General features: G+C 40.9%; 1 protein-coding gene across 3 annotated transcripts in view; it reads left to right on the plus strand.

Moving 5' to 3' along the window:
* asip1 (agouti signaling protein 1) overlaps positions 1-21,717 on the plus strand; it is a 37,946-nt gene that overhangs the window by 14,486 nt on the left and 1,743 nt on the right. The window contains exons 1-3 of one of the 3 annotated variants that reach the window (XM_040158589.1): positions 5,291-5,372; positions 21,184-21,355; positions 21,507-21,556. In XM_040158589.1, coding sequence (XP_040014523.1) covers positions 21,190-21,355; positions 21,507-21,556 — 216 coding nt within the window. In that variant the 5' untranslated portion in view covers positions 5,291-5,372; positions 21,184-21,189. Of the gene's footprint in view, positions 1-5,290; positions 5,373-18,733; positions 20,568-21,183; positions 21,356-21,506; positions 21,557-21,717 lie in introns of those variants that run through there. The other 2 variants (XM_040158587.1, XM_040158588.1) reach the window with 2 other exon arrangements.

A 21,717-nucleotide genomic window follows, 5' to 3' on the forward strand; every position in this document is an offset into this window, starting at 1 on the left:
AGAGAAAATAGAAAATCCTAATCTAACCCAAAGCAACTCTGCGTATGCCTGAGTTTCTTATCCAAAGTTTTTTTCTTTCAGGTCATGGATCGAAGGTGAATAATCCTACCATGTGTATTCATACATGTTGGTCTAATTATTTGTTCATTTAACCATGTTAGAGCTTTTGTATTTTAAGACTTTGGTGATTTGAGTAATATATGTCCACTTGTGGAACCATTAACAGATTAAAGGCACGCAGTGTGGAGCAGCCCCAGATCTCAGATGACAGACGTGACACAGACGTTAAAACTACTGTCGGGCTGATTGATGCTGCGGAAGTCATCCCCTAAATCTGTAAGAAGTCTCTCATCTTTTAAAGTTACCTCCCTGACATAGAGACAAGGTCTGTCTAAAGAAAAAGAAAAGGTCGAGCCACAGAGGAGTATTATCCAGGCAGGACTGCTGGCCTCTTAACTATTGCCTCCTTGGACCGCAAAGTGGGTGATCAGGGAGGTGAACATTGTTCTGCGTAGCTGGGTGGTCCGCTCCTTGTGGAGACCGGTGTAATGTAGCTGACGTCTGACCCTTCACATGCAACGCTAGGAGAGCACTGCCAGTAAAATTCAGACTAATACAATTTCATTATGTAGCTATGGGTACATACTACATTGGACGTACAAAAAGCACACTAGAAATCAAAATGGGGATTGGTTGCGGACATAAACTGCTGACAAAAAAATTTAAGCGGTGGGATACTCATGGTTATGTGGATGTGGAAAGTATAATTTTCCAGTTACTCAGTTATTTGTTGTTTATGTATTTGTTGTATGTTTTTGGCCATTTCAGGCTTCACATATTGAGGCTGTGTCTGTACTAGCTCGTACTTGTATCCGAATGAGCACACACCTGACATACAGTCTGCGTGTGACCACATATTGTAAATATGACGAAACACTAATTATTTCTCCGCGATTTAAATATGAACTCTTTAACCGCCAGCTACATGTTAGATGGTGGTAAGGACCACGCACTGCAGACAATGCGAGCTCCAGTGCACAGAAACCGTCCCCCGCGGGCGTGTGCATTTTGACCAACAACACAATGATAACCTGGACGGTTCACAGTGAAGCAGTCTAGTGACAATTCGACCACAGACTCAGTTTTCAATAGACAAGTGACAGAGTGAAACTCAGATCACCCTCCAGCCTGTTACACTGACGGACATCAGATGATAATGATCAACAGCAGGAACCCACTTGTTTATATTGTGTGCATCAGTGATGCTGAGATTTAAAGACGGTTTTTACCTAAGTGGTGGACCTGTCAGTGATCAACTCCGCGTGTAGCGTGTGGAGGAATCAGAATGGCTAAAAACTTTAGCATGTGCTCGCAAGCTGTACACACAGCTGCTGTGTTGACTGTTGCTGGTTGACATCAAAACCAACATGAAGCACGGGGAACATCCAGTGTGTTTTGCAGTCAGTTTAACACTGAATATTGAGCAGAGGAAATTGGTTTTCTTGAGCTTTTGGAGCCATTATACTGGGGGGACATGACAACCCCCATCCCCCACTTGATTTTTTTTGTGATGGACCACCACACGGGCAGCAGCTCAATTTAAATTTGCTCTTCGGAGTTTTCTTTTAAACAAACAGAGTTATGTTTACATTCAGTGTTTCTCAGAGCATGTTTCCCTGAGGCTTAACAAATGTGTTGAAAGCATTCCCTTTCTCATAAAACACTGGCAGAGCTAGATTTTCAAATATTTCAAATGCTGCATTGTTTACATCCATGTTTTTCCGTGTTTGTGCATTGCTTTGTCTCCTTGCACAGTACTGCCACCAGCTGTCATATAGGCGGAATAATACGAAAACAGAGGAAGGACTATTGCCCTACTAACAAAAGGGGTACCCACTCATCACAATGTTCTGTTCTGTTCTGTTGCGCTACTAGTGCTCAAACTTTCACAGGGTACCTTCAACAAAAAAAGCACAGAAGTCTCCCATTAGAGAACAAAAAATATCCTGGTTTAAAAAAAAAGTTGAAGTATGTTTAATTGGAATGAATGTGGGTACTGTACAAGATTAAAAAAAATTAATTTGATGTAAACACTGACCCCATCAGCAGGACGGACAGTCAGAGATTCTCAAGTTTCCTGTCATGTGACATTCATGATTGAGAAAGCTCAGGAGCAATAAACTCACCCATATTTTGGCAAACACACTTTGTAGGTGTCTGGAACGTTCTGAGCGTGCGAATGGCTGGCGAAGAAGTAGTTCATGCTGCAGGAGTGTCCCCATTGGAGTACGTGGTAACTGAAACACTGCTTTATATGAAGGAGGAAACTATAAACTTTTACAGCCAAAGCAGGTGAGTGATACATTTAATTGTTAATTAACCTTTTGAACTATATGCTTTTTCCACTTCCAATTTTACTTTGGGACCTGCCACTTTTCAAAAGCATCCGACATTATTCTGCCATTTATTAAGATATTGAGATTGTGGCCTTTTGTGATTTATTGCCTTTTATGATTTACTCTAGATCGCCATGTAAAGTCTTCTCCTAAGACTTCATTCAGACATGTTACTATTGCCAATGTCATACATGTAGACAGAAACATTCTTCTAAACATGATTGATATTTCATTTTTACCTTATTTATGACCATCACAGCTGCTTGGCTTCATGTTAGTGTACTCATGTATTGGCACATTGAACTGAAACCGCCATCTTCCCCTCCACTTCAAACGCTGACGAGCAAGCTGGCAGCGGTAGATGCTGAGCGAAAGTCGGAAGAGCCAAAGAAACCAAGTCGGAGGGGCTGAAGGTTTCAGCAGCCAACACTCTTTCACAAAACCTTTGCAGCAGAGCTGAAATTTTATTTGCTGTTTATGAGTTAATGTTGAAGAGTTGCAGCACAACAGAGAAATTAAACAACAGATGGCCCCAACTGAATGGTTGGTCAGACATGTTGTTCCTGCCATGCCAATGCTCCCCATAAACAATAACGCTTGGCTGCAGTTGGTATCGTAACTTTTCTTTATGGAGTTGTCTGCATAACTGGAGAGCATCTTCTGATTGAAGCTTATAATTAGATCAATATGTACAGCGTCAAATGTATATAGAAAATACTCAATATAACTGCAGTTAGACAACTGCATTGTTTTTACAGCCATTTAACTCTGAATCGCTGTCTGTCAATCATGATCCAGCTGACCTTTCGCACAAACCACATGGATGGAGATCATTACAATCATCATTACAGTTTCATAAACATAACTGTGGTAGTTTTTGAGAATTATAATCAGAACAAAGCCTTAAAAGCCGAAAGCCTACGCCTGAAATGATCGTGGCCAATTTTACTAGAATATATAGGAAAACATGAGTCTACAGTCATGCTAGTGTCTTTGTGAGGCTGTACTTGGGAACAGTAGTGCTTTGAGCTAAATGCTAACCTCAACATGCTGATGTAAGGTCCCTAGAGTCTGCTCAGATCCTGGTAAAACTGCATTTTCTTCTTATTCATCCTGGGCTTGGAAAAATTTACAAGATAAACTTCATTTACAAACACTGCCTTCACATTAAGACATTCAAACCACATTCTAAAAGTGCCTCATGAGTAACGTAATTGTTTTAAATAGTCATGTTTCACCTCTCATGTCTCTCAGGCCCTGTTTTGTTGCATTTTCTTGTGTTGTTATGTGTGACTGTTGTAGATTATTGACGCTTATTTTATGTTGCCATTTTGGCCAGGTCTGTCATGTAAAAGAGATAGATAGATAAATAAATAAAAAAATAAAATAAATAAATAAAAATGAATTAAAAAATGTTTACCGTCTGGTGGAGCTAGAGGAAAAGTCTGGGGAGATCACATAGAATTCATCCGCTGGGGACAATAAATGTGAGTACAAAATGTAATTGAAACCCATTCAGTTGTTGTTTAGATATTTCAGTCTGGATCAAAGTGGTGGACAGACCAACAGCACCATCCATAGAGCGATGCTAGCATGGCTGAAAACAATCAAATATGGGAACGACTCATCAGAAAATACTCATTTGTGCTTTTTTTCATCAAGAGAGCTAGTGCAGTCTCCATTCAAAATGTTAGTGTGGCTCTGTGGGTTGGTCAGACATTTGTGGTCCACAAAGGATGATCCCCTGACTTTTCCACTTGGGCCACCAGCAGGTTGACAATTTTTGGCTTTAAGTGAAACAAACTATGGGATGAATTACTGCAAAATTTTGTATAAACACTCACGGTCCCCCCAGGATGAATTGTAATAACTTTCGTGGTCCTCTGACTTTTCAGCTAGCACCAACATCAGGCCGAAATTTCAGTTTGTCCAGTACTTTGGTTCATGGCCTAAAAACGAATAAAACCACCCTGTCAGCATAAGATGTACTTTGTGTTTAGTGCCAATTAGAAAATATACTCATGCTAACACGCTAAACTAAGATGGGGATCACGGGGATACATAATACCTGATAAACATTAGCATGTTAGCATTGTTATTGTGTTGCCATGCGTATTTAGCTTAAAGCACTCTTGTGTTTAATTACAGCTTGACAGAGCTGCTAGTATGGCTGGGAACTCTTAGTCTTTTTCAAGTGCACCAATTTTTGTAACTTTTCCAATGGGAACACACTACAGTCTCAACACCTGCTTAGAGTTAAACTTAGTGTGTTGTCTGTGAAAGAGCCGCAGCTTATGTTGTATGTCCAATATGGCGTTCTGGGAAACGTGGGAAATCACAATCACAAAATAACTGAACATCACACACAAAGGGTATGAAACAGGTGAAAGAGAAATGAGGGAAAGAAATTCCTAAAAGGCCGATATGCAGTGGTAACACCTACCAGAAACATAACTTCACAGGAGGGTCTGGTTCACATTTATCTGTCCATCCTCTGCATAATTTGACCTTTTCCATCCCCCAACCCACTGCGGCACTGGTCCCGCCTCCTGGACAAACCTCCCAGTATGTCTTCATTATCAAGAGCAGGGCAAGGTACTTCTACTTAAGCAGAGATAAAAGACGAAACGGAGGAGAGGGGGATAAAAGGAGATTTGGGGAAAGACAAAAACTTGTACAGGGAGAGAAACAGGCAAGGGAACTTAGACAGTGAGAGGGAAGGAGTGAAACAGGGCAAAAAAAGAAGATAGATTGAGAAAAAAACGAGAAAATCAGAGGTGAAGTGTGGTAAAAGAGAGGGAGGAGAGGAAAGGAGAGTGGTGACTTGTGGACCAAAGAGGCAGAGAAATAAAGACGTGTAGCGAGACAGAAAAAGGGGGGGGGGAGGAGATCGGAGAGCAGCACACTATAGAAACGAGAGAAAACGAGAAACTGAGAGCGTGACAGACTGACAGACAGCTGACCCGGGAACAACAGGTAAGGCGAACGAAAATTTTGATCTTGTCTTGTTCAAGCAGGAACATCGTTTGAGCGATGAGCGAAAAAGCACGGCAAGGAAAGCACAATCTGGGGAAATCAGAGGCTCAAACGAATGGAGCATGTATCAGAAATTTCAAACATATTTCTTTTATGATCCTCGTGCCTTAATCTTGGATGTCAAAGAGAGAAAAGCTGAATTTAGTGAAAATCATCCTTTGTGAGCTTGTTAAAAAAAATCCTCAAAAATTTCTCCCTGTGCGCCAGCTGCTTTTAAAGGATTTCTCCAGCTGTGGCCTGTAAAGTGTACTGGGTGCAATGCAAATACACGGTTAAAATAAAAAGCTGGGCCTAATGACGAAAAACAAATTAATCAGTGATAAGGTGAACTGTGGCAGTCTTACTCCATCTGTCCAATATCTGGATCGATTCCGTGTTGTGACCTCGGTGCGTTTTGACATTTTTGGGCTTAATCGCAGAGAGAAAAAAAATGGAATGATCAGGTTGTAAATAGCGTCTGAGCACCATAACTTCTGCCGTGTGTGCCAGTGGGAGTGAATTCATTGCCTCGCATCTTGACGTATGTTTATGATTCCGTTCGGAGCAAAAGCATCAACGCCGTCGGGGCTGCAATCTACCGACTACACGATCTCGGTCCACTAACAGCAACTGTCGGGGATCGGTGTGTCACAGCCTTGTGAAAATGAGCAAATAAAGAGGGACGAGCGAAAACTGGTCGTACTTGTGCTCTAGCAGCAACAATGGGTTGTTATTCTAGTGTCAACGGCAGATTTCTGATCGGAGGTAAGATGCTTAAAGGGGCCACGTGTAAATATTTGAGGTAAAACATTCAAAGTTTGACTAAAATGATCAACAGAATGAGAAGAAGTAGAAGTTTTTAACGTCATGTCGAAGACGTCTATGTATCGCGTTGCAGAGACATGTACTCGTAATACCGCTTTATAGCTCAGGAGGTGATAGCAAGTCACTGTAGCGTCCAGTCTGCCCTCGGTCCAACATGAGAGGATGGAGAAGTAGTGACTGCGAGCAGGCTATAGACCAAAGACATTCCTCCACTCTTTCCTCAAAGCGCAGCTCTTGATACTGCTGCTCCAGCTGCTCTCCCCGTCCCAAATGTTCCTCGGCCTCTCTCATTAGTTGTCCCCTACTCGTGCCACCGCCACAGCTCCGGGCTGTCTCTCTGACCGGGCAGACTGGGTGGGGAATCGCCGTCGGCCGTCTGACAACGACCGAGGAAAACAACCTACCAGTTACTGCCGGGGGAAAACCTGTGTGGAAAACATTACTTCCCAATCCACGCAGGTTTGGCAACATGTCGACAACCGCCCTGTGCTGAGGTTAGATTTATTCCCCCCCAGAGTTCAAGCCAGGTTCTGAGTGGCCAGTGAGCCCAGTCCCGCTCTCGTGCGCAGCTCTCTTGATGGTCCACCATCCCATCTATGCCACTGCCCAGCGGGATTTGTCCCAGTTGGTAAGATGGCCAGCCCGACTATGGCACGGGGGGGAGAGTGCATTTGTGGGAACTTCTGCAACACTGTTGGGACGAACTTTCCAAACATTGTTTAACGTCCTTTGTAGAAAGAGCGCAACAACTGTGGATGAGTCAAAAAAAATGTTTTTTTAAAAATGATTTATTAATTATTATTTAATTGTTCTGTGCTTTAATTTCAGGGTACACTGAGATATTACAATGTAAATGTCAGTAACAGCTGCAAAAATTGACGTGTTCTGTTGAAATTGTACTTATAATTCCACAAATATGTTTCTACTTTTATTAAACTAACAATTATCAAATGATAAAGAGATTTTTCATGACTGGTAAACTGTAAAACTGCAGCCGAAACAGAAAGTCAATTTAAAAGTCGATAAAACATCACGTGCTTATTAGCCAATACAAGTTTAATTGATACATCTGGAGTGTAATCATAGTGTTAGTAAAATTAGTTTTAAGCTGCTCTTGAATATCAATCAAAATACTGAGAAAATTATGGCTTTAATGCCGTAATGAGAACCCTGCACACAAACGCTTCTCTGCTGTCTTGCTCGGGACATAAAAAAGTGAATACAAATAAATGAACAACAAAAAACACAGGAGCGCTGGGATTTTAGTTCTCATTTTATAGCAAACAAAGCCCTATAATACTTCACAATTACATCACATAAATTATGTATCTGCATGTAAATGTGCTTTTTCAGTAAAAAGCTCACTCCTTACTACACACTTGTAATTTTTGATAAAAGCAGTTAAAATTCATCACATAAGCTTTCCATCGGATTTAATAAGCTGTAATTATAATGCAAAATGTAGCAGTTGTGGCGCATTATCTTTTACTGTAAATATAGAGGAATGACTATATTAGAATAACTAGCAATGTAACTGTATAACATCAGCATTATAAGGTGATAACTGTACATCCACAACAAAAACTCGACCTGTAATGCATAATAATGAACAATGATTGTGCTGTAGATATGGTTTACCTAACTTCAATTAACAGCTAGTGAACAATGTCTTAAGCCCTGAATGCGATTTCACCGTCGGTATCCGCTGTGAACCTGCGTTACGTGAGGTTTGCTGTCAGTGGGAATTCCGTGTAAACAGCATGATTTCAATCAGCAACTTGATGGTTGATTGAAGTCGTCCTGCGGAAATCTGATCAGTGCCTTCCCTTTTCCTTTCTGCTCGTATTCTGCTCAGGCAAAAAAAAAAAAAAAGGAGAAAGCGCGACCAAAAACATACAGTGCAGTCTAAAAGTCCACTAAAGTGGTCTCAGATTTTTCGACCAAACTGTATGTTTAAAATGCTATGAGCTGGTTTTGACCGTGTGACCTAACTGGCAATGTCAGTTCCTTGATTGGTTTTTTTAATAAAGAATAAATATATGTTGCAACAATATATATATACACATCAAAATTACACAATACTAGGGCAGAAACATGTCAAAACTAGCAGAAAATACAATTAGCGTACCATAAAAACAAATATAATCCTACTGAAATACTCCTAGGCTAATTGTCTCCACACACTTGGATTCAAACTGAGTATGAGCGATGTTGATTTCCGTGAGAAGAGTTTAGATTCAACTGTTTTGGCAGTAGTCGGGCCATCAAACCAAGCATTAGCGCTGATTCCACAACACGTGTAAAACAGGAACCCAGAGTCCCCTTAACTAAAAACCTAGACAAAAAATACAATATCTGATGAGCCAACTTTAAGATTTTGTCAGCGCCGATTTCCCCTTTAAAGTGAGCAGAGGTTATAGTGCCAAGAAACTTTTTCAGCTGGTTTTCTGTGAGGGATTGTAAATTTCTGAAAAAGGCTTTTTGACAGTTCCCAGGGATGTGCCCTGAACAACTGACCCAGAAACTTTGTGAGTTTAAAGTGTCATTAACACGTCGGGAGCCTTGCTACGTACATATTTACATAGATTCTGTCTAGTACTATTTAATGCACTCTGATTTTGGTACCAATATTTAACATACATTTTTTAAAACTTAAAGCCCCATTAACTGATATCAGCATTACATCAGATGACTTTGTGTGATGCGTAAGGCGGTTGTAGTGGCAAAAACACAGAGAACTATAACCAGTCCTGCAGCTCTAATGAGTTTTTTTTTTAGCTCTTTTAGCGCTTTGAGCTCATTGTTTTTGGTTTCACGATACGTTTACTGTATGGTTCGGTCTTTTCCAGCAGCACCGGGCAGCTGTTTTCACCAAACCCTCTCTGATAAACCCTCTGTCCTGGTGAAAAATGAAGGATTTCTCTACTCAGCCATTTTGGTTGTTTGAGTGTGGGTGTTTGGAACGTGCTGAACATATGCATCATCACTGGGAAATGTGGATTATGCTGCAGGGGTAATTTTCCAAAGATTCTACAGGGCATTTTGGAAACTTTTTCGTTTCGTTTTGTTTGTTTTTGGTCATGCGACACGCCTCTCCTTGGAATCCATTGTAACTGCTGTAAATCCGAACAGTTGACACAAACTTTTCAGAGCTTGCTTTCAAGAATACAGGGGGTGAGTGTTTGACGCTCAACATATAGAGCTGGATATATCTTTAGATTAAAGCTTTGTTCTGGTCACTGCAGTTGATGATGATGTCCTCTCTCTGTGTCCACAGTGACACTGAATGGACCTACAAAGATCTGATGGTCAGCCCGCCAGACTCCAGACAGCTGTGGTGAAGAACAAACGTGAACAACTTAGTGCTGCAAGTAATGCGACCACAGACCTTATCCAGACCTCAACCATACCGGTGACGGTTATGAAAACGCTCATTTGAGTTGCAACTGTCACATTTTTATATCAATTTAGCAAATAAGAAATGCTGTAAATACACCATTAGGATGACATTGGTTTCTGTGTTTCCCATAATTATTAATATGCAGTTAATTGATTGAAAAATACATTGGCTATATTATTTATTCCTTGAGAGCGTCATGACGCTTTATCAGAGGTGTGGTGCTATTTGTTTTCGGTACCAGAGCGCACCTACAAGGCGGGTGCATGTTGAGTTGTGGCTCGCTTCGAAGATTGTGTGACCACGGTTCCTTCGCTAGCGGGTTTACGTACACTGGTTAACCGTAACTGACACACAATCACACGTTAGACTGACCTCACGAGTGGTTTCCTCATGTTGAGAATATTACCAAACGTCCAGACGTCTTTTCTTGAATGTTGTGAATCATTCGAGACCCTAAATGTCAATATGACGACTTTGACCATTCCTTTTGGTTTTTTATTGGCTCTCCTGCGTGACACACGCTTTTGTGATGACTGGATCTTCAAGCGTTTAAAAAAAAATCTATGTGAACCCCGGCGGCATTAAACCAGTTCACTTTATAATAGGTCGTGTCGTATTTGCCTCTTTACTACAGAGAGAAACCTTCATCTTTAATGTTCAAATCTAGTGTAATTTTAGGAGACTGCTAACTAAGCAAAAACGGCATTTACTGTGAACCCACAATGTGCAGAGGAGTTGGAGAGTTACTGTGGTGTCCTCTCAGGCTGCCTCTACCCCAACAACCTTCATCTGTGTGTGGCCTGAGAGGGCGAAACCTGGTGGGGGAAAAAAAAAGGAAAGGAAAAATAGCAATGAGGCTATCGACCTTCTGATCAACTCCAATCGTCTCTCCGATCGGATTTTGGCAGCTGAACAGTCAGAGGAGTCGCTGTTGAGGGAGATTTAACTGAGAAAGTCGAACTGAAAGCGGTGAAAGTGTGACGGGACACAACGAGCGTTTTGAAAAGTGAGGGCGACGTTTCCCATTTCCCAGGCAACAAAGCCTCTGGGTCGTTATTTAGTCACTTAGGTATGAGGGGTTGTTACTTTGTAGAGGCCGTCATCCCAGCGAGATCCCAGGTTGTCTTTTCATCAGTGTGCACTCCATGAAATTGAAATTCTGACTTGTTAAGTCACAGTATGTTTTGAGGCCAGTATTTTATTTCAAACTAAGAGACCCTTTAATATGATACAACATTTGTGTCTTTGTATGTTGTTGTTTGCCCCTGCATTAAAAGTTGTTGCCAACTTTTAACTGTTTTAAATTAAATGTAGATCAAATGTAATGATTTGTCTGAATCTGATTTTTCTTTCTAAGGTAAAGAACTGTAAGAACTGTTAAATTATAATATTGCATCAACAACAAAGTTGTTGGCGAAAGTGAAAAAGAAAAAGGGGAAACAATGCAGGTGTGTATGTAAAAGCAAAACCAGCAACCTCTTCAGCAGAGCAGAGAATTTAAAAAGAAACCCCGTGCGTTTACTGCCGATTTCCATGGCGATGAAAATTACTGAAAATTGTTTCAAAATGGGAACCAGGCCACCGGAATGGTCTGATGCTATTCTTCCTCCAGTTCCACCCCAGTACACGATTCTTCAGAAAATAGGAGTGTGCGTGTCCGTCTGTTCGAACAGACAAAGCAACGGGGCTGTGTGTTATCACCAGAAGACGGAATCAGAGAGACTTTAATGATCCCCAAAGGGAAACGGCTCTGCTACAGTTGCAATAGGAAGTAACGTAAAGACTAGATAAGAAATAGACAGTAATAATAATAAATAATCCATACACGGTAAATGAATAGACAGATGTACAAATGCAAATGTGCGGAACGTTATGTGCGAGGTGGAATCTCCAGGGCTCTTGACGTGAATACACATCGAGGTCCAGGGTCCCGTATCTTCTGGTAGGGCAGTCCACCACCAAGTGAAAGTGGGGGGAGTCCTGTCCAGCTGAAGTCCCCAGAGATCGTGATGAAGCAGTGGGGTGCGTGTCATTTAAAGCCGTTTTGGTGAGGGTTGGGAGGGGAGGGGGGGCGGACCAGGGCTTAGTCAGTAGAGAAATGACACAAAAAGCAACAAAAAGCACCATAATGTGTAGTTATTACACGTGAAAACGGCTCCAGGGTATTGGCGTGTTATTCAGCCGCCACTAGGTCAGACAGAGGATGTTGGATTGATTTTTATCCGGTGCACGTCGGATGTTTTGTCTTGGTGTGGCCAGCCAGAAACCCCGTCTGACCATCTCCTGATGTAAGAACTGGCCTCGGTCGGGTTGTCTGGTTAAATAAAGTTTGATTTTCTTCCCTTTTGACCTGTCAGGCTGCCATCATACCTGGACCTTATATTATTGTATATTAGTATTTTTTTTTTAAATTACTCCGGTATTTAGCTTAGTTTAAATGAGCTTCAGCAGCGTTTTTGTATATTTAAATGTTTTTATTTTGATTTCTATTATTAGTAAGAGAATGAGATTTATTTTACCAGCATGGAAACTGCAGTTAAATAGTGAGAGCCAGTTATTTAGGTGAAATAGATACCATCTGGTTGGTTGTTCTCCTGCCAAGATCTATGTTCACCTACTTTTTTCACGTTAATCAATTAAAAGTGTGCCTGATGTAATGATAGTATGCACACCTCAAGCAGAAGCTGCAACCCCTTTTCCCCTTCAAATTTACAGCACATAAGTGAGACTAATGATCACCACTTTTCAAATAACCAGAGGATTTACAGTTATTAGTGGAAACTTTGATGCATCACCTTGTAACCTCCGTGTATTTTACACTGCTAATAAACAGACCCACAGAAAAAGTGATCGTCGAGGGAGAGGGGAATGAGGAATTTGACTGTGCCATGAGGATAGGCTGAGGCTGCCCAGCAAGAGAGCACAGCCCAGGAGAGCAGCTCCCACAAGGAGAAAACAGAGCGGCACAGGAAGCGAGAATGGTGTTGCAGAATCTCATTTACCAAGAGCAGTTGCTTGTGTGTGTGTGTGTGAGAGAGAGAGAGTGGTTTATGTACGCCCACATGTGTTTGCAACCACGTATGTGTGCGCGCTGATCAGATAATTGGCACATAAATTACATAATGCACTCAGTATGCGACAACACAACAGGGTCGGAAGGTCACAGGAGGAACTGATATCTGAAGTAACCTTCAGTCATTTATAGCAACTTCCCAGATGCCGCGGAGAAACACTTAATGTGCAGGTAGGCACACAAGTACTTGGACGGAGACTAGGTTTTCGCAATCTTGCCTCCGTACACCACCACAGTGGATTTTGAACCGAAGCCATCGAGATGCGACCGAAGTGGAGACTTTTGGCTTTAACTCAAGGGGTTTGGCAAAAATGCAGCTATTTTTATACATAGTGCCTCATTTTCAGAGGCTCAAAAGTAACTGGACAATTGACTGACAGTTACTTTCGTGGCCGTAATTGACCTGTTCCCTCATTATTTCATGAAAAAATTTAAGCAGATAAAAGGTCTGGATACATGTACACATAACGGATTTTTATATATTGTGGCTGATCAGCCGCAACTTATTAAGTTGTTTGTTGCTATAAACCCGAGGTCCATTGTTGTTTTTTTCCCAAAATGAAATCAAAATGAAATTATTACTTCATTACCCAATCTGACATCTGTCGTTTGTAGATCAAATTAGTTTTGTTTTTTGTTTGTTTTTTCTTTTCAACCTGGGACCTGAAATTAGGAAAAACTCCAGATAAAGAAGTTCTGGGTGGACTGCACTTTAATGAACAACCAGTGTTAAGCGTTAGAGCATTAAATGTAGTCACAAGAAAAGTACGAACCAAAGATAGAGCGATAATATTTTTCCAACAGAAACAAAGAATTCTGCAGTGTATTAAAAGATGTATGTAAACTGCACTTTACAGGAGCTCTCCATTCAGCACCACACAACCACTGCTCCAGGAGTCCAGCGATTGCAGTGACAGTAGTATTTTCACTTTAGAAATTCAATAACAGAATAATTGGTAAAATTTGTCCAACATTGCAGCTGTCTTGCGGTTGTCTTCCCTGGTGCAGTTTGTGGTGGCAGACGGTGGTTCCGTTTTTTTTTGGTGACTATTATTACTTTCCGGACGCTCTGTTGAGAGCCATTTAAGGTCATCCACTGTATTTTCTAATGTTGTTTGTCCCAATCCTTTTCTTTTTTCTTTTTTTTTCTCTTTCCTGCTGGCTGCAGGTGTACGTCACCCCTCAAATTTGACACAAAGGCTTCATTTTGCTTCGAAATATCAACTTTCCAAAGAAATATTCCCTCATCTTTGCTCCACATCTTGTTAAACGTTCGAAAAAGTATTCTCCGTGACCTTCGTCGAGTCTTCCTTGTAGCTCATAGTCAGCTGGTTTTTCCTGCATTATGGTGCAGCTTTTGTACCTTGTGGACAGAGTTTCCGGTCATGTCTGTGGTGTATTCTGTGGTGTTAAAATATGTACCTCATTGAGGTTGGAGGACCTTTGTCGTCATTGTTACGTTAATAAACATGCAATTAAAGTTGTGGAACGTTCATGGTCAAAAGAAGCAACGATGACTATTGGTTTCAAATGGGAAACGAACAGCTGTCTCCCGTGTCTCCCGTATTTTCTTGACCCCTCCATCCACCGACCGACCTCTTACTACCACCGAGCAATAAAACATAACTATGGGTCGTCTTGCACAGACGCACTATAGGGTCGTTTTTTAGGGGAGGACAGTCTCAAAATATCATGTCAGGATAGAGGAAACTCAAGCCTGGACAAAATTTTCTTTGGTAAACATTAACAGATGCATAGTTGACTGTAATATCAACATGTAGTTAGGACCTACCTCAAACTGAAATGTAGTCATTTAAATTCTGTTGAAACAACAATTATTTGTTGCCTATCTAAACCTCAATCTGCCAATGATGGTGCATAATTGGATATTTCTATTGTGATATGATATTTTCTTCTCCCTGCACCATTCTACAGCCTACATCTCATATCTGGACAGCAGTGTGTACAGCAACTAGACTTTATACTTCATACTTTGCGCACACATCTACATCTGTTTCTGTTGCTTGTTAACTTTCCTAATGAGTTTTCTGTTATTGCCTCACCTCTTTAAATATTTTTGCTTTGAAATGGTTCAATGTGCTAAAGTATAGTTTCCAGAACCTCATGAATCACAGCCAATCTGATCCTCTCCTGGAGCTTTAAAGTTGAACCAGACACTGGGCAGGGGATGTATCAAGGTGGTCTGAGATGCTATTTGACATATACAGTGTGTTTTAGATTCTTGCTCAATGCAGCCACTGCTTTCATAAGAACTGCTTATGGTTTAAAATGATACTCAACCCAAAATCCAGTTTTACAAGTATCAGAAAAAAAAATCCCTGTGGGCTTGAGAGGTGGCTGTAAAGGGTTTGTGGTTTCCTTTTACACAAAGAAGAGCTTCTGTAGCCAGCTTGGATTCATGTCAGTTACAACTGTTTCCAAAGTTGTTATGGATGAAAAAAAAAGTTTTCTCTGCCGCCAAACGTGGTCCTTTTGCCGGGCGCGGGTGGTGATGATGGTTGCTTGCCAAGAGCTTCAGCCGTCATTATGGTTACGCTACATGAGGTTTCAATACGCCCCCCTGAGCAGCGCTACTTCTTCAGGGAAGTTTGGACGCTATAATGAGTCACTAGACAAGAAAGGAGTAGAAGAAAAGAGGTGATAGAGACACGTGTTAACACTGGCGTTGCTCTCCACCGCTGGAGACAGCTCTTGGCGAGTGAAGGAATTAAGTTTGATGCTGAACTCGCAACCTGTCCTCTAGACTGATAAGGAGACAGCTGTTAATGCTAACGCTGTTGTGTAGCAATAGCAAAGCTTACAAATGGCCCCTTTAAACCCCACAATATCTGTTTTTTTATTTTTCTATTTTGTCAATGTAATGACAATACCCTTGAGCACCATATGACACTGCTGCAACATTTTCCATATATTTGAAAAGGAATTTAGTAACTCACTGTTGATGCTAATTATCAGATTGGCACATCCTTATTAATCATCACTACAGTAGATGTCACATGACAAACACTTAAGTTGAACATTCTTGTATGTATTATTTGTTATGCGTGATTTTGTCATGTTTGTGTACGTTCATTGCATGCACTTGGATGCTATAGTATAGTAATTATCTCCCCCCTAAATGCCATCTCCAGTTGTTTGGTTACGCATTGTGGACTGTGGAGTTTGTGTTTGGCACAAGTCATGATTCTCAACAACATCTCCTTATGAGAAGTCAAATCATTTTTGCAGCTACAGATGATTTTTGCCACTTTGGAGCCCTGCTAGGGACTGTAAAAAAAAAAATGATTGGGCTGGGTGGGGAGGGAGGAAGAACCCAATGCTTCACTTTTTAAATAAGACCAAATCAAAACCTAGTATAAGGCTGGTAAACGTGCGACATTGAGGATGTACAGTAATTGAAAGCTGTTGTGAGACCACTGTAAACAGCTACTTTCAATGGAAAACAGCTAAAGCCTGCTGGAAAAGTTGCTGAATGTTGCTAGATGACATAATAAGCTAAATATTGTATTCATGGCATCGTCGTGTCATATTTGCATTCTGCCCAGTGTCTCTCCTACTCTCTGTGCTCACATATACAGTATTTTAACATGGCTGAATTTCCAGGGAAGCTGTTCTCATTTACGTGTTTTCAGTATAAAATAGTGACTCAAATGCAGCCCAGTAAGACTGCATGTCAACCAGCAGTCACCTAAAAGCCATTTCCAAGCTGCTGCTCTGCACTGCAACCGCGACGTCGTTTGACAAAATCACCAGACACATACGTTAAAGACAACGGCTGTGCTGTGATTTCAGCTGTATTTACTTGTAAAACGATCACTCAGGCAAAACTGGCGACTCTTTTCCACAGAAAAAGTAGCTAAGGTTTGTCCAAAAAGCCACTACATTTGTTGTTAGGTGCTTTTAGGGGAAAAAAAGTAACTAAAGAGGTGAGAAAAGGCTGTAAATCTAGCAACAAAGGTGCTAAGTCTTTAGGCGCCCCCTTAATGATGTAATAACTGTTTGCGCCAAATCCTTTTGAACGAGCAATGGCCAGCGGGAAACTCCAACAATCTGCTGGCCGACCAGTGGTGTAACTTCATCAGTCAGTAAGGCAAACAGTGAGACCCAAAAAGCAAGACATTAATATTATTTGGATGGAAAAACGGCCATATCCTTCCCCCCAATATCTCAAAATTCTATAACTGTATGCGTACAAATCATTTCACCGTGAAGAATTAAAAGAGGCAAAACGTAAAGAATTGAATCCAGGTTCATTTTGGTTAACCTTTGGTCATCCATTCATTTTTGTCTTTGATTATTAGCTGTTAAACTGTCCTTACCCCTCATGCATATCTTTTTTATTTACACAAATATCTTTACACAAATACAGCAATAAATGTAAGGAATAAATGTAAGGAATGAAACTATTATAGTTTTTTTTAAGTTTAAAGTTATTTTACCCCCACCCACTGTTATGCCTTTTTCATTGAGAGTCCACGTACAGAATACCTGTAAATCATTGAAAATGATAATACAAAAATTTGTTTAAAGATATGTTTTATGGTATACAGGCATATACGAGATACTGTGTGAAAGCTCCATGTCAGCACTTTCAACATGTTTTCTTAGATTGTCTGTATTTGATATATATATAAAGTTTGTGTTACTATAAATGAAGCATGACAGACTCCAGAGGGTAAATATCAGAAAAGTACTTTTCACAGTAGCTTGCAAAACACACATCAGAATTGAAATTAGAAAATATTCATTTTTTATGTCAAAGGCACTGCAGCAAACTGGTAAATATTCCACTTACTTCCATATTTTTGAATAAAGAGATACGAATAAATGGCTATTATGGCCACTGAATGAGCAACACTGTCTCATGTCACATAACAAAGCGCTGATTGTCGCAATTAACTTAGGTTTTAAATCCCTTTACAGGTGTTTTACATTATTTTGTCTACCCTCCGGTAATATAATAGAAAACAAGGACAGCCAGCCAACAAGCCCGGAACCAACCCAAATTAAACACAGTCTCAGCAACACCCGGCTGTGAGGAAGAGAATAAACAAGAGATGAGATTTAACAACTAAACGCGACACAAAGGTATAAACAGAGAAGGTTAGAATAAAAGTCTGGATGAAGATCACTGGTGCTGAGAGGATATAAAAAACTAAGACACTGGATAGACTATCTGTTGTACAAACAGTGTGGAATAGCAGAGAAACAGGTGAAAGAAATAACACACAGCTTGGCTGAACCTTTCTACTGGCTTCAAAGTAGCAACTCTGCCAAGAAGCTCAAACTACACTTCCCACAGTGCTGCAGCCCCCTGCTCAGCTTCATTCCACAGTGTTATTACTATTCATTAGCGTTTGATCAGTGTGTGAAAGGAAGCAGAGTTTCTCATGTGTTGTTTTATGCAGCCCTGATACTACCTCGAAAGTTTGTTTTTCCGTTGGAGTTCTTGTCCAGAATGAAAAACATTATTTCTGAATGTTAACTCTGTGTGTTTTGGCACTGAAAGGAAAATTTGATCAAGGGTGGGAGTGGTCTTTTCCAGGATGACAGTGCTCCCATCCATTGGGCACGAGGGGTCACTGAATGGTTTGAGTATGAAAATGATGTAAAACATATGCTGTGGCCTTTGCAGTCACCGGATCTCAACCCAGCTGAACACCTGTAGGACTTTCTTGACTGACGTGTCAGACGGCGCTCTCCACCACCATCATCCTCACACTAAATGAGGAACTATCTTTTGGAAGAATGGTTTCCATCGCTGCAGTATATTCCACAGACTTGAAGAATCCATGCCAAGGCGCATTGAAACTGGTCTGGCGGCATGTGTTGGCCCAACGCCTTACTAAGGCACTTTATGTTGGTCTTTCCTTTAATTTGTCACCCGTCTGTAGGTTTCCTTTAGGGATTAGAACTACACTGGTCTGATCAGTTCCTAGTATCTGAGATAGCTGAGATCTGAGTCAGGCCGGTTTCGAATTACATTCAAGGACAATTCATGGTTTCCATGTCCTTGTCCGTACTGACATATGATCAAGGCTTCTATTCAGGCCAGGTAGTGCCCCCATTGTATTGCCGGCTCTGCTAATATACGATACCAAGTGTATCCAAGCAGATTCTCTACTATCTTAAATCGTGCATCATTATCATCCATCCATTCATCCATCCACTTTCTGCTGCTTATACAGGGACAGATTGCAACGGCAGCAGGCCAAGCAAGTCCAGATGTCCCATGCAAGGTCTTTCAGCTCCGTCCTGGAGGATCCTGAGACATTCCCAAGACAAATTAGATATATAAAACCTTGAGCGTATTCTCGGTCTATCCCGGGGTTTCCTATCAGTTGGACACCACCTCAGCTGCCTCATTTCAATGTGAAGTAGCCGCTCTACTCCGAGCTTCCTCCGAATGTCTGCTCCTTTCACTATCTCTAATGGCGAGCCCACTCACCCTATGCAAGAAACACATTTCAGCCATGTATATTTGCAATCTCATCCTACCAGTCAGTAACCGAAGCTTGTGACCATTTGTGCAGCATCATACTCCTGCCAGAGCTGGTACATTTTGGATTAGGTGTAATTGTCCTCAGCTCTATTTGGAAGTCAGACTGTTCTCAGGTTCTTTTTGAATGGAGACTCTTCTTACAAAAACCTAGTCTAAGCATGTTGGATTTGGGTAGATCGCAGGACCGTTAAATAAGATAAAGGCAATGAAAAAGCATGGTTTGGTGGCCCGGCAAAAATGTGACATCAGATTGGATGTTAGAGTTGCATTCGTTGCCGGCGTAAGACAGCCAAAGCAGAAAATATTGTCAGCAGCTACATCCAAGATCAAGATCAGTATTAATTTCCACAATGTCTGAGGAAATTGCTACTAAGAAGTTCTGCCACCAGCACTAGCTGAGAGGATCAGCCTGCGGGCAGAAATATTGATGAAGCTAGTGGCAATGTTGGCTGTAGCAGCAACATCATTAGACAACTGTCAAGGAACAGACTTAAAACTAGAGCACACATGAACACACAGTAATCCACAGAAAGAATTGAGAAGTTTTGTGTCAGATTTGCAGAGAAGCATCAGGAACTGGTTATTTTTTTCAAAAAGGCCACATGGCATTGATTATGTGGGTTGCAACACATATTGGAACAATTCAAAAAGCAGCAGAAGTCAGACTGTCATTGTAAACCTGCTTCCAAAATTCCAAGCAAACAAACGGTTGTTGTAATGCTGAGGCCAGGCAAGTAGAGAGCCATGCAGGTGACTCACGCAGTCCTGAACAAGACATTCAGGTTTGACAATGTTACCCCATGCATGGACACAATATGAGACACAGTATCAAACTTTGTTAGTCCATCGATCAGTAACAGAGAAGATAACCCTGAAATAATCCATTCAAACTGCGTGAAATGGGTGAGACAAGATGCTACAGACAAAAAAATTTAAAAAAAAGGAATGTATTAAGACATAATAAGGAGTCTGATGAAAAATACTCAGAACAGCCATGTTTACTTTAGCCACCTTACAGGAGGTCTACGGATGGCAATGTCTGCTGGTTCACCAACTTGGTCCAGACTGAAATAGCTCAAAGAATACTGGATGAACTGCAGTGAAATTTTGTACACATATCCATCGCTCCCAGGGGACAAAGACGTCTGACTTTGGTGATCCGCTGACTTTTCATCCTGCGCCACCAGGAGATTAACATTGGTGGTTTTGATTGAAATGTCATGACAACTGTTGGATGGATTGGCATTAAAGTTGGTACAGACAGTCATGGTTCACAAGAGGATGAATCCTACTGACTGGTGTGCTCACTTACCTTTTTATCTAGCATCGTCACTGGTAAAAATTTTTATCAAACTAGTACCTTACCATAAGCATCACCCGTACGTTGTGTTTAATCGTGTTTACAAAATATTAGCATTGTAGCACACTTTAAAGATGTCGAACATGATTAACATTCTGTACAACCCTCTCAACATCAGCATGTTAACACTGTCATCGTGAAATGAGCATTTAGCTAAAAACATTACCTAGATTCTGTGATACCAGAATAACTGACACTAACCTGTGCAGTAAAGGGAAAGATGTTTCGATTAAATGCAGTTGGATAAAAGAAAAATGTAGTGTGCTGTAACGATGCCAGTAATGTTGAAAGCAAACGCCTCTTTCTGTTGAGTTTTTCTAATGCACAAAGTCAAAATGGGCATAGAACACAATTGGACGGAAACTCAATGAAAACTGATATTTCTGAGGTTGTTTTTCCTCTGGGTAGAAAAGATTTCTCACTAGTAACCAAAACTTTGTGCTAAGATGATGACTGGTACTCACTCACTTATTTAAAAAAAAAAAGACCACACTGTAAGTGTATGTTTTTTAATTCCTGCTGGGAAAATTGGTCTGCTTGCTTGCCAAAAAAAACACTAGCATGGATATATTGTTGTTACTCTTGTTTCAGAGAAAGATGAATGCCTTCCTGCTGCTTGGCTGCTTTGTCCTCGCCACAACAGAGTACTTCCTTGGCTCTGCCCACATGATCCCAGAGGACAGACTCTCCACCAATAGGGTTGTTGTATCTAATGTTCTGTCTCAAAGCCTAGAGAAAGGAACACCCCCTGTTGTCATTGTTGGTGAGTTTCTTAAGGGATTTTGTAAAGCTTGAACCTCTGCCCAACTGTCACTATCAATGCAGTGCTATTTAACAGTGCGTAGGCTGATGGGAAATGTTTTTATGCACTGAAACTTCTAGAGGTATCTTTATTTTCTAATGCTCTCTTTCAGAGCTACCCAAATCAGTGAAGACCAACAAAAAAGCAAAGAAACAAAAAAAGGTGGGCAAAAAATAAGTTTTTGGCAGTGTGTGACTGTTTTATTTTGCTAGCAGTATTCTATCATTTGTAAAAATATTATATTCTTCACAGTATGAGTTAATCAACATTTTCTTTGTGCGACAAAATAATCTCAACTCCAAACATCTGATCACTAGCTTTTT

Source organism: Xiphias gladius, chromosome 21 (genome assembly GCF_016859285.1).
Source record: "Xiphias gladius isolate SHS-SW01 ecotype Sanya breed wild chromosome 21, ASM1685928v1, whole genome shotgun sequence".
NCBI classification, from domain to species: Eukaryota; Metazoa; Chordata; class Actinopteri; order Istiophoriformes; family Xiphiidae; genus Xiphias; species Xiphias gladius.